We start from the raw sequence: 12,247 nt of genomic DNA on the forward strand, positions 1-12,247 counted from the left end.
TTATCTGCGTTGTGGTGACTATGTGGGCAAACAAAATAGTAAGAATACATAGGACTATTTTTCCATGTGTCCGCTAGAAGTTTTATTACTGTTATTGACGTCGCCAAGGGGTGGGAGGTCAAAGGTGAAAGGGCGTTCGTGGTTTGTCAGATTCAGATTCACGCGGGCTGTTGATTTTAAAACTGTAGAAAAAGTTTCGACCGAACCCCGCTGTTAAAACACTTGGATCGGAATTAACGTGGGAACAAACGTACCTCACCGGGACCTGGAGGTAAAGGTCGTCTGTACTGTAGTTAAATCGTGAGAAACCCGGTTACCCTTCTTAGGGCTGTGGGCGCGTTGTGCTTGGCCACCCCGGGCGGCCCTGACGAGACGTCAGGCCGCCTTCACCCGTTCCTGCTCCCGGGGTGTCCAAACCGATGCCACCGCCGGCCCGTGTGATCTAATCTGACTGGGTTTGCGTCCGCAGATAACGGCTCGTCTTTCGGGAACAGAGGCGGAATGGCTGAGCGGCCAGAGGACCTGAATTTGCCCAACGCTGTGATAACGCGTATTATCAAGGAAGCGGTATGACACTGTGCGAGGTTATTGGCTCGGTTGCTGGGCTTTCCTTTTTATCTCAACAGCCTGGAATCGCTGGTATACAGATTTTCAAAAAGGGTGCCCTTCCGAAGTAAAACGAAAATTTAAAGGAACAACTGTCAGGTGTTCTCTTAACTTTCTCTGCTAGTTGGTGGGTTTTTTTTTGCATATCTGGGGGTGTTCCCACAGGATTTGGGCGCAAATGAATCAGAGACGAATGTCTTAAATCGGTTAACAGCCACTAACCACCTGTACAGATGGCAACAGCCGGAAAGGAAAGGTGGGGAAAAGTCGGTCTAGGGGCGAGACGTAGCTTTCTGAATGTAGACCAGCAGAATGAGCCAGGTGGATGCTGCACACTGGTGGTGGTGGAGGGGAGTCCCCATTACCTGTAAAGCGCTTTGAGTGGAGTGTCCAGAAAAGCGCTATATAAGTGTAAGCAATTATTATTATTACATAATACAGAGCTGTAAAATACACCGAGTAATCAAGGTAGACAGTAGACACAGTTGAACAGTAGACTTAGGGAACTGTGCTGCTTTTTACAGGAATAGACAGGTGCATCCCTGTTCAATAGTATAAAGTGTAAAAAAAAGGCGATCTTAACTAATGAAACCCCTTACCTTGCTTGAGCACCTTTTTGTTTTTCCCCTGCAGCTCCCCGATGGAGTGAACATATCCAAAGAGGCCAGGAGAGCCATCTCGCAGGCTGCCAGTGTCTTTGTCCTGTATGCCACATCATGGTGAGGATGGCGCGCACAGCATTTCCAGGGCACTGGATCCGACCCGCAGAAGTGACCAGTCCCTGTATGAAGCTTTTCGATTATTGTAATGGTAGTGTAACAGGGGCAGAGCAAGATGCATGAACAGTATACGTACTGTTGCATGTCTAGGTCTATTTGTCTTTAATGTCCACGTTAAGTGTTGTTTTGTGTGGCCATATCAAAGACAAATTCCCACCGGTTGGGATGGACAATTAAGTTAGATCTTAGATCTTTTGACAAGCAAAAAGCAGGGGGAAAATAGTTATATTTTACTTAATTTAAAAATTACTTAAGGAAAAAAAACACTGATTTGTGCCATGTGCTCACTGTTCAAAACAAAGGAGGGGAGAATGGTGTATTTGTTTTTTAAAGTGAAGGTCTTCGTTGGAACAAAAAGGAGAAGCAGGTTGTATATGCGATGAATTAATACAAAGACCCGTCTCGACCTGTCGATCCCTCACCGGAGAGACTGCAGGACCCTAACAGCCCTTTTTCCTGTCTCCCTGTGATTAATGCTACCCAGTGCAAACAACTTTGCCATGAAAGCCAAGAGGAAGACTCTGAACGCGGGCGACGTGCTGGCGGCCATGGAGGAGATGGAGTTTGAGCGCTTCCTCCAGCCACTGAAGGAGTCGTTGGAAGGTGAGAAGGAGGGGGTGGACTAGGAGAGGAGTGCAGGTGAAGGGGCAGAGGGCGAGAGACCAACGACACAACCGACACCGCAGAATAAATCAAGAGATCTGGGAGAGATTCAGTCTCTGCAGGAATCCCGTAGACTGGCATCTCTTTTTCCTTGGCCAGCTTGCACACAAACGTCATGGTTTTGCGATTGTAACTTCATCAACGCCCAGCTAACAAAGGATGATTTTCCCTTCGATTGAATTGCTAGTCAAGCACAGGCTATATTCTGCTTTTTATACAGTAGGCGCTAAAGCGAGTGATCCGTGTCCCCGGATGGAAGTCGTCACAGTGAGGGGGGAAAATGCATTTACTGCGCAGAGTTAAACGGTCGCCCGTTCACCGGTCTCACGGTCCTGGGGTCTCTCTGCTCCGCAGCGTACAAGAAGGGCCAGCGGGGGAAGAAGGAGGCCTCGGAGCAGAAGCGCAAAGACAAGGAGAAGAGGAACGATGGCGAGGACCCCGACAAGAGCCGGGAGGAGGAGAACGAGGAGGAAGAGGAGGAGCGCATGGAGGAGGAGCAGGAGGGAGAGGAGGAGGAGGTGGAAAACTGAATCTCTCCCCCCCCCCCCCCCCGCCTCCTCCCCCTCCACTGCTGTCAGGACCGACTGCTGTGAAGCTTAAGTAACTTGAGAAAGAGCCAGATTGAGGATAAGTTATAATGGGCCGTAGAGTCTACTTTAAAACCCAGGCTCTTGCCAATTAACCTGGTGGCTATTGGACCACGTGTTCCATTTAGATATGCTCCATCAACCATGCAGTCGGCTCCTGCCCCATAAAAGCTCAACCATAGTTGCGTTATTGACCGTTCTCAACAGGGGCTCGTTCGACACTGCGGGTATATGTGAAATGAGCTTTTGTTTTGCTTAAATTGTGCTATTTTTCGGCCCTTTATAAAGCATACTTCCTATGGCATAAAACTAGTTACTTTTAAAATGGGCTGTAGTCTGATCACAATATTGCCAATGTGTTCTGAGTACAACCCGTTAACAAAAATGACAGGCATCACTGTACTAGGTAAGCTAAAATGTAATGGGGTGTGTCACTGTTATTTCAAAAGAAGGGCATTGAACTGATAATTTGCTGGCAGTAAAGCTACATATGGCTTTCAATCTGAACTCCAGTATTTTCCCCAAATTTCACTAAGCCAGTGCCTTAGAAATACTGAACTATAAAGTTGCAAAAAACTGAATTTGGCACCCATGATTTTTTTTTTTACTTCTAAAATGAGTTTTTTTAAAGCAGAAAGCTTAATTGTTCTATTATGCTTCGGTCTGTAAAATGCTCTGGTATTGCAGCTATGAGAGACCAGTACTTGGAATGTTTTGGAGTTTGGCAAGGTGCTAAGATTACATACTGGACCTGACAGCATGCAGCCAAAATCCTGCTTTTGAAGCGCACATTAAAAGGTAAGCTAAAAACACGATAATGTGAACTCAAGAAATGATCTAGAGTTAACTTGCATCAGGCAAAGCTAAACTGAGTCGTTAACAGCTTAACAATAGCTTGTTCAACTGCTTTCAGAGCATGGTTTTTCTGGGTTCCTTCATGGTTTTGCTATTGGTGCAACCACTAGCCTAACCTTGGAAAGCAGTTCAAGTTAACATTTTTGCAGGGGATACAGTAGTTGAGGTAGTTCACCTCATTTCCTCCCTTCTTACTTTTTGTGTTCTGGTAAGCAACTTTCTATGTATTGGTGATCTGACTGCTGTTCACATTTACTGAAGTTCTTAGATGTTTGTATGATTTTGTAATAAATTTGTATATAAAAGGTGATGTGGTCTTCCCATTGTTTGAGGTGCATGAGTTAAATAAGGTAGTGTAAAGGGCTGCAACAGGGTTAAACTACTTGCAGACGAGTTCACTAACTTGCAAGCAGAAAAAAAACATACCACTGCTACCAGGCAGAAGTTCAGTTCTTCACTTTGGAATTTGTGATTTCAGTTAGAAAATATTACAAACAGGATATTTAGCTCATCTAAATTCACAATGCAGAAACTGCTAATGACCAATATGTATTTAATGAGTATTTACCCAGTTACTCTACATGTTTGAATTTCAAACCCCAGCTTTATACACAATTTTGGCTTTTAACACAGGTGTCCAGACAGCCAGGAATGATCAAACCTTGTTTCACAAGACATTCCTTGAATACTCATTGGCATTAATTAAAATGTCTGTTCATTGCATACCTAATGCTTCAGTCTTGCCATTTAACTTTGAGTGTACCAAGTCCCTCTTATCAAACAATTCCACTAGCAACATCAAGCCCGAAGCTTCACAGGCTCATCTAGAGCACAGACCAGTTTCTCCTGTTGATATTGTGCACCAAAACAAAACGCAAAAGATAAGGAAGAGTAAGTCAAACTCGACACCCACATGACTTTTTTTTCTTATAAATTTATTTTCATCTCATCTTCCTTCCCCTTGTTCTGAAGTGCATCATTTTACTCCTGCAAAAGAAGAACAACAGATCAACAGGGGATTCCATTTCCCAAAGGTCAGAAAATTGTGCAGTATAGGACACGAAGCTTAAGAGTGGTATTGTGAAATTATATACAGGGGGTGGACAATATAATAACGTAAACACCCAACAATATATTAATATCAGGGACCTAGTAAGGAGTAGGGCCATCAGAACAGCTCCAATCCTTCTTAGAATGCTGTTAGCACGTCCTGAACTGTGTGTAGTAGGATACTTCACCCTTCTTAGAGAAGAAAAGCCTCCAGTTCTTTGAGGGATGAAGGAAGGGTCCGTCTACCACCATCGGCGATCTTCAACTTGCGACCACTGTTCCTCTGTGCTGATGCGGTTTGTCCAATGTTTGGCATACGCGGCTATTCATTTTTTAGACCCGTTCCCCCTCGTCACATTAAACCATTTAGCAGTCTTTGCGACTGATGCACCTGCAATTCAGGCACCGGCTCTTTGGAACTCTGTTAGTTGCCTCATGTTGCTTGGAAAGAGCTAATCATCAGCCCCTTTACAGCTGACGGACACTGCTAATTGGCAATCAACCCAATATGACTCACCTTTGCAGCAGCATTTGTAATTGTGATTTAGTTATGTCAAAGTTCAACTCCTTCTTCCATGTGGTGTTTCCACTATTTTGTCCACCCCCTGTATATTGTCCAAGCAGAATTCCACTTGGCGTATCAAGTGTATAGACGTGGAACAGTATACCTCCATAATAGGAAGACTGCTTCTGGGAGAAAAAGACCACCAGAACAGGGAAGTCGATACTTACTGCAGGGCATTCCACTTTGCCACTGTTGATGTCATCAATGACATCGTGGGGGGGGCGGCCATCGATGGTACAGCCCACAGACTGGGCGGTTCCCAGGATCTCCTTGATAGTCCCTGCAGGGCCAGAACAACAAGAGGCCATCAGAGAAGACATTCCACGGGTGACAGGAGGAGGCCTGCTTCTCTCCTTGGTTAGCCGCAGGCTCACCCCACAACCTCCGCGCCCAGGCTCAGTTTGACGCCAAGTCCCACTGCGGTGCCGAGACACACCGACGCCCACGCGCTCCAGCGCCAGACCTCCGCTTATGGGGGTAGGCTTACGAGAGGCGCCATCAGAACCGTCTCGGGAAGACCGCAAGTGAACTCTCGCTAGCCCGCGCGCACGGATATTTGTCCCAGGCCTTTCGGCACAGAGCCGCCCACAGACCAGGCGCGGCCCTGCTTCCTAGAGCTGGGTCTCTCTCAGCCCCCACTGGAGCACGCCCCGTCACGGGCGCAGACGGGCGTAATGGCGGGAGGGCTGCTGGGACACGCCCATGACAAATCGCCAAATAACTTGAAACATGACAGCGATGAAACAGGAAGTAGGAAGCTTAGAATCAAGAACCACGCCCACCTTCTCGCTCTCCAAGCCCCATTCCACTGACCCGAAAGCCTGCAGCCGGCTTGGGACGCCCATCACGAACGCCCCTTGCGTTTTAACAGGGGAGCAGGCAGACTTGGCCTTCGCCGAGCGCAAGAGGCGCCTGGCTTTCATCGCCTAGGAATTTGCTCTATAAACCGGCTGTCAGTCGGGAATCTTCCGAAGGGAGCTGTGCTTGCGTTTCCATCTTTCATTCTAACAGAGGAAATGCCCCCCCATCCCAGCACCCCCCACTGGCCGTCCCGTGCTCAAGGGGCCAGGAGGAGGAGGGCGGCCGGCCGGCTCTTACCGGAGAGCTCCCTGGCGATGGAGCGGGGTCTCATCTGGCGGGCGATGGCGACAATCTCGTCGAAGGTCACGCTGCCGCTGTGCTTGACTGGAGGAGGAGGACAGACAGCGGTCAGGGGAGCCTTACAGTACAGGACCTGACGACTCTCAGGAGTCCCGTTGCAAAGCAGGTGTAAAATCAGAAGGGGGCAGCCGTGCCCTTCGTGCACAACACAGGACACATTGACGTCAAACAGGGAGGCAACACGAGGCTCTTCCACGCGTTTGGTCAAAATCTGCTTGCGTGCAATTGCCAGGAGGCTTGCGTTTCAATCATGACGCCCTCCATGGCCACTCCAACACTAGCGCCACTGGGGGGTCCCCGGCCTGCCGGCACAGACAGCGTCTTGCATCCTCGAGTCCCCCCCCCCCACCCCCGCAGCATGTCAAACCACTGGTATGGACAGGTGTGGAGCTGGGAAGCTTTCTGGCAGGATTCCTGCCCTAGCAGTGCAAACCTAAGCTACCAGGACCCCTTGCCAATCTTCCCTGGTCAGCTGGGTCTGAAAAGGCAGCCCTACGGACAAACTGGCAGCCCCACTGGAGCTCAGCAGGTGTGAGCCTGGCCAGTACCTGGATGGGAGACCTCCTGGGAAAAACTAAGGCTGCTGCTGGAGGAGGTGTTAGTGGAGCCAGTAGGGGACGCTCACCCTGCGGTCTGTGTGGGTCCTAACGCGCCAGTATAGTAAAGAGGACACTATACTGTAAAAAAGCGCCATCCTTCCGATGAGATAAATTGGGGGTCCTGACTCTCGGTGGTCATTACAAATCCCAGGGCGTTTCTCGAAGAGTAGGGGTGTTACCCCAGAGTCCTGGCCTTATTTCCCCCTGGCATTTACCAGTCATGGCCTCCTAATAATCCCTATCTCTGAACTGGCTCCATCACTCTGCTCTCCTCCCCACTGAGAGCTGGTGTGGGGGGAGCGGACTGGTGCATCATCCAGGTGGGGCTGCACACTGGTGGCGGCAGTGGGATTCCCCATGACCAGTAAAGTGCTTTGAGTGGAGTGTCCAGAAAAGCGCTATATAAGTGTAAGCAATTAAAAGGCAAAGAAATGCCGTACAGAGCAGAAGGGCTACTCACTGTTCTTCACCTTCTTCCTGTCCCGGGGGGGCTCCTTAAGGGCTTTAATAATGAGGGCGGAGGCCGAGGGCACCACCTCAATCTACACAGGGAGAGCAACAGAGCAAGTGAGACAGTGTACAAGTCCGCAGCACAGCCAGTAGGGCAAAGACTACTGGAAGAGCCTTTAAACACTGCTGAGTTATTGACTTCCTGAGCTCCCCAGTGAAAGACGCTATAAAGAGAGCATGATGGGATACCATACCTGTGCCTGCCTGTTCTGGATGGTCAGCTTGACCGTAATCCTCAGGCCCTTCCAGTCCCCGGTCGCCTTGGCGATGTCATCACCCACTTTCTTGGGGGACTACAGGGGGGGGGGGGGAAAACATACCATGGAAAGTTTATCAAGACGGCAATCAAGTACCCCCACTTTCAGACAGAAAAGCCACATCACTAGTAAAAAAAATAAGTCTGAAATTCACCAATAAAAATGCACCCCATGCAATGGGCATGCGAGATGATTAAAGACTAAAAACGACCAAGACAATCCACTCGCTGCGGATCTGAAATTGCACCCGTCTCAAGGTGCAGAACGAGTTCAATGGGTACGAGTTAAAAGACTTCTGCGCGGAGACGTTTTGTCCCAGGCCTTTCGGCACAGAGCCGCCCACAGACCAGGCGCGGCCCTGCTTCCTAGAGCTGGGTCTCTCTCAGCCCCCACTGGAGCACGCCCCGTCACGGGCGCAGACGGGCGTAATGGCGGGAGGGCTGCTGGGACACGCCCACCTCCGGGAGAGGTCACGACAAGTCGCCAAATAAACATGGCGGCGATGAAACAGGAAGTAGGAAGCTTAGAATCAAGAACCACGATGAGGCTTTTTTGAAGACGGGTGGGAGAAAACCAGAACAAGTAACATTACGTGAAGTGACACTGCATAAAATAATGAAAGATAAAAGGTAATTGTTTAATGATTACTGTAAATCCAGCTTAATTCCAAAGAAAGGACATTCTTACGCCAAGAAAGGTTTTACATATGATTGTATATGAACATGTATATTTTATAAAGGTGCCGATTATGTATTATATAGGTAATATTTCTTTGGGAAGGGTGAAGGGGGATATCTTTTCCATGCGTGTATATTCCCCGTTTCCCAATTTATGAACTGGCTTCATTACTCTGCTCTCCTCCCCACTGATATCTGATGTGTGGTGAGCATTCTGGCGCACTATGGCTGCCGTCGCATCATCCAGGTGGGGCTGCACACTGGTGGTGGTGGAGAGGAGTCCCCATTACTTGTAAAAGCGCTTTGAGTGGAGTGTCCAGAAAAGCGCTATGTAAGTGTAAGCAATTATTATTATTATAACTCCATTGGTTATTATGTATATGATCATTATGGAAAAATTAGTGCAAACAACAAAATCACTAAAAAACAAAGACGGCACGCAAGATACAAGTGGCACTGAAACAGCCGAAGGTCTAAAAGAGTCGCTTGTTGTAGGGATACCTACCAGACCCAAGGGACCGATTTTGGGGGCCAGAGCAGAGGTGGCACCAACTTCTCCTCCTGTGCATCGCAGGAACACTGTGGAGAAGGCAAAGCAATACGAGGAACACTCAGTAACGGGAGTCACAGAACAGGAACTACCCATCGCTGCTGCTCAAGCAAGACAGCGGCCCACCCTGCTTCCACAAACCCAGCCGGAGGGCCTGGCTGGCGTGTCCCAGGCCTTTCGGCACAGAGCCGCCCACAGACCAGGCGCGGCCCTGCTTCCTAGAGCTGGGTCTCTCTCAGCCCCCACTGGAGCACGCCCCGTCACGGGCGCAGACGGGCGTAATGGCGGGAGGGCTGCTGACACCCCCCTTTCCTAACGGGGATCTGGAGATCGAGCTTTCCACCTGCAGCTGGAGCAGGTCACCACAGAGGATGCCTTGCTTACCAGGTCATCTTTTGGATCTTCCAAGAACCATTGGCTGGGGTCCATCCACCCATAAGACCAAGAACCCCAAACCACATCGTATCCTGTAAGCAATCTAGAGCCTAATATCTCCCGAGGCTACAGCTCGTGGCAATTCATCAGCAGGAGCAGACTGATGGCACCGAACTGGCTCGCAGACAGCCAGTACACAGTCTTCAGCAATGCTGGTACCCGACAGGCCTGGCCACTTGGCAGCCTGGTCTCGTTAGATCCCAGCAGCTATGGCAGCTTTGAATTTCAAATCAAGAGCCCCACTAGGGTGGCCAGAGACAAGCGATGCTGTTCCCCAGCTGAGACATTAAACCAGGGCCTACCCTACGTGGGACACGAAAGACCTCATTAGGATATGTTGGTTGACCCTGATCTAAGGCAATCTAGGGCAGCAGCACGGAGCTGTGATTAAAGCTCAAGACTCCTAAAATGAAGGCTACAGGTTCAAATCCCAAGGGAGACACAGCTGCATAAAGAAGTACAAATTAAGTCCTGCTGAAATGTCTCCTCTTACACACGAGGCGCTTTAGGATGCTTTAGGCAAGGCAATCAGCTGTAGTAACTACTCCAGCAGGACCACAGCAACCAGGGTAAACTGAGACAGCACTGTCTGGAGACCTGAATCCACAACACCAGCATTAGTCAATTTGAAGATTTATAAACTTGGATTTCCAGTCCTACAGTAGATGTTCTTTAAAATGCAACGCTTCCTTTTCCTTTTAAGTTCACCCGAGATTAAAGAGCTGGAAAGTTTACAGAACTATTCTCTGCTGCTCTGAGAGGGCATGCCTTGCATTCCAGTTTCAGATGTGGAAAGATGGGCATCTCATTCCAAGGGCTTATAGTTGTATCTATAAATGGATTAAGGGATTTGCTAAATCTGCCGAAGTGGAATTATGTCTGTACAGTCACCAATACCAGACTTCCCCACAATAACACTGAAAAACACAAAAAGTCAAACTAAAAATACACAGGCTTGAAATTCAGGAATAGCAATGGTTCCATATGGTGGGGGGGTTTCAATGGGCAAATCATATCTGAATACTTTAGCAAGTCTTAGTACATTTACAACCCATGAAATAAAGAGCCTGTACACTTATGATAATTATGATATGGGGGCAGTGTAGTGGCTCTGTGGCTCAGGATCGGCGCCTGTGACTGGAAGGTTGACGGTTCAAATCCCAAGGCCAGCAGAGGAATCCTACTCCGTTGGGCCCCTGAGCCAGGCCCTTCACCCCAGCTGCTCCAGAGATGCCATATAAATGGCTGACCCTGCACTCTGACCCCCAGCTTCTCTCCCTGTCTGTCTCATGGAGAGCAAGTTGGAGTATGCAAAACGGACAAATTCCAAATACAAGAAATTGTATATGGCCAATAAAGTGTTCTTTCTCTAAACAAGCACAGGAATACTTTCCATTATTGATTGCAAGTCCGAAGACCCAGAAATCATATACATCTTTCCTCATAACAGTGCGGTTTGGAGGGGGCTCAACAGACACTCAGCACCAGTGGACATAGACCAAAGGTTTACTGTACGCGCACTCTGAGGATGTAAAAGCTCCAAGTGCAAACATGTGTAAGGTGGACAAATTCCCTTCTTCCACAAGTATCCAAGAAGGCTGCGATCACTAAGGCACAGACCCCATTACATTTGGGATGAGGGTCACGGGCATCAGCCAAGAATCACAGGCTGGCCCCAGATTTCCCGGTTCGACGCTTGTCCCGTCAAGGCAGAAAACCCAAGACTAAGTTACAAAACCGGGGACCCCATGAACAGCATTTCTGCTTCAACTATTCAGCACACTGACTACAGAACTGGATTTTTTTTTTTGAGCTTACCTGCCAACTGTCCCCACTCACCTAGACAACAGAGGTCCGTTAACAGGATGCAGTTGTGAAGATTTTTTTTTATAATGTTGCTTTCCTACTCCCAAAAGCCTCTAGAGCATTTGGAGTCTGTCAATGTGGAGCAATGACTCCAATGCAAAACTGCATCCGCAGTAGGTTAAAAAAAACACCTGGTACTTTTCGATGCATCGATCTCCAGTCAGGCCACCTCGGCTTGGCCACGTTTCTAGAGCCCTTTAACCGAAATTGCGAGAACTTGAAAAAAAATCAAAGCGAGGAGAGTCTTAAAGGGGCCGTTACAGTCGTCTAAAGATCATGAGCACAGACAGCTCATCAAGCAAGCGGCGCTGGCTACTCGAGAGCAGGAAACAGGTAGCCTAGAGGTAAGACTACTATTAACGCCTTTCAAATTAATGTTTTTTTTCCGCCAACCACGCAGAAGACGAACAGCGGTTTTCAATGAAACGAGCTCACACGCAGGAAGAAAGTCTGCTTCCTCACCCCACGTGTTCGTCAGGCTGCGCTTGTTACCACGGTATTAAGAGTCCTGTCCAGCACAATTACACCAAATCACAATAACTAAACTGGATTCCAACTGAAACTGTCCCTTTTATGCATTTTTCATTTATTTCCCCACGAGGGGAACACGTAAAAAAAGTCACTGCAAGTTAGGCCTTAATCAGGGCCTACCCACTAGGACAGGCACACAATACAAACTCATACAAGATAACTGCGTTATAGTCGTAACAAAACCACCCCTGTCTCGTATATTCTTTAAATAGTCTCGGTTTATCCATGTTTTTAAAAATACGTTTGGGAAAGTGTGTACATACCGTGTTATTACAAACGTCTTTATTCAGAGTAGCCAAGGACCCATAGTTACCCTTTATATCACGTACCAATTTTAATTTCGTTGGGATCGAATTTGGGAGGCATAGTTGCTTGTTGAAGAGGAGGATCGGTTCAGTTCGGTGTTGGTGTCGGATGAACCCGGATTCGGGACGACCGAAAACTGTTGCACCTTCACCGTGGGAAAGCGAAAGAAAAGGGACCTGTGTGCGGCTACGGCCGGGTTTTATAGCCTAGGAAATCTCGCGAGATTACGGCGGCCATCGAGGTTGTGGCT

General features: G+C 48.4%; 2 protein-coding genes and 3 non-coding genes across 5 annotated transcripts; 1 reads left to right on the plus strand and 4 right to left on the minus strand.

Moving 5' to 3' along the window:
• Nucleotides 1-122: 122 nt before the first annotated feature.
• Nucleotides 123-3,800, plus strand: pole3 (polymerase (DNA directed), epsilon 3 (p17 subunit)). The gene is made up of 5 exons (XM_088615100.1): nt 123-271; nt 470-567; nt 1,240-1,325; nt 1,870-1,988; nt 2,403-3,800. The coding sequence occupies exons 2-5, from the start codon at nt 502-504 to the stop codon at nt 2,576-2,578; spliced, it is 447 nt and encodes a 148-aa protein (XP_088471226.1). The 5' UTR covers nt 123-271; nt 470-501; the 3' UTR covers nt 2,579-3,800.
• A 226-nt stretch (nt 3,801-4,026) lies between these two features.
• On the minus strand, nt 4,027-12,183 carry rpl12 (ribosomal protein L12). The gene is made up of 7 exons (XM_088615098.1): nt 12,021-12,183; nt 8,815-8,888; nt 7,570-7,668; nt 7,326-7,407; nt 6,204-6,290; nt 5,273-5,385; nt 4,027-4,477 (listed from the first exon to the last, which is right to left on the minus strand). The coding sequence occupies exons 1-7, from the start codon at nt 12,055-12,057 to the stop codon at nt 4,472-4,474; spliced, it is 498 nt and encodes a 165-aa protein (XP_088471224.1). The 5' UTR covers nt 12,058-12,183; the 3' UTR covers nt 4,027-4,471.
• Nucleotides 5,660-5,787, minus strand: LOC148643895 (small nucleolar RNA SNORA65). Its single transcript, XR_015928985.1, has one exon. It is a non-coding gene; the product is annotated as a small nucleolar RNA SNORA65 (small nucleolar RNA).
• Nucleotides 7,941-8,068, minus strand: LOC148643896 (small nucleolar RNA SNORA65). Its single transcript, XR_015928986.1, has one exon. It is a non-coding gene; the product is annotated as a small nucleolar RNA SNORA65 (small nucleolar RNA).
• Nucleotides 9,021-9,148, minus strand: LOC148643897 (small nucleolar RNA SNORA65). Its single transcript, XR_015928987.1, has one exon. It is a non-coding gene; the product is annotated as a small nucleolar RNA SNORA65 (small nucleolar RNA).
• Nucleotides 12,184-12,247: the final 64 nt, after the last annotated feature.

The sequence above is a fragment of the Lepisosteus platostomus genome, chromosome 21 (genome assembly GCF_059453375.1).
Source record: "Lepisosteus platostomus isolate fLepPlt1 chromosome 21, fLepPlt1.hap1, whole genome shotgun sequence".
In the NCBI taxonomy this organism is placed as follows: domain Eukaryota; kingdom Metazoa; phylum Chordata; class Actinopteri; order Semionotiformes; family Lepisosteidae; genus Lepisosteus; species Lepisosteus platostomus.

What these genes read in the sequence shown, in the direction of transcription:
- rpl12 (XM_088615098.1), bottom strand. Translation starts at nt 12,057, where the DNA reads ATGCCTCCCAAATTCGATCCCAACGAAATTAAAATTG. An exon ending in TCCCAACGAAATTAAAATTG is followed by an intron (nt 8,889 to 12,020) that starts GTACGTGATATA and finishes CCTTCTCCACAG; the next exon opens with TGTTCCTGCGATGCACAGGA. An exon ending in AAATCGGTCCCTTGGGTCTG is followed by an intron (nt 7,669 to 8,814) that starts GTAGGTATCCCT and finishes CCCCCCCTGTAG; the next exon opens with TCCCCCAAGAAAGTGGGTGA.
- pole3 (XM_088615100.1), top strand. Translation starts at nt 502, where the DNA reads ATGGCTGAGCGGCCAGAGGACCTGAATTTGCCCAACGCTGTGATAACG. An exon ending in CGCGTATTATCAAGGAAGCG is followed by an intron (nt 568 to 1,239) that starts GTATGACACTGT and finishes TTTCCCCTGCAG; the next exon opens with CTCCCCGATGGAGTGAACAT. An exon ending in ACTGAAGGAGTCGTTGGAAG is followed by an intron (nt 1,989 to 2,402) that starts GTGAGAAGGAGG and finishes TCTGCTCCGCAG; the next exon opens with CGTACAAGAAGGGCCAGCGG.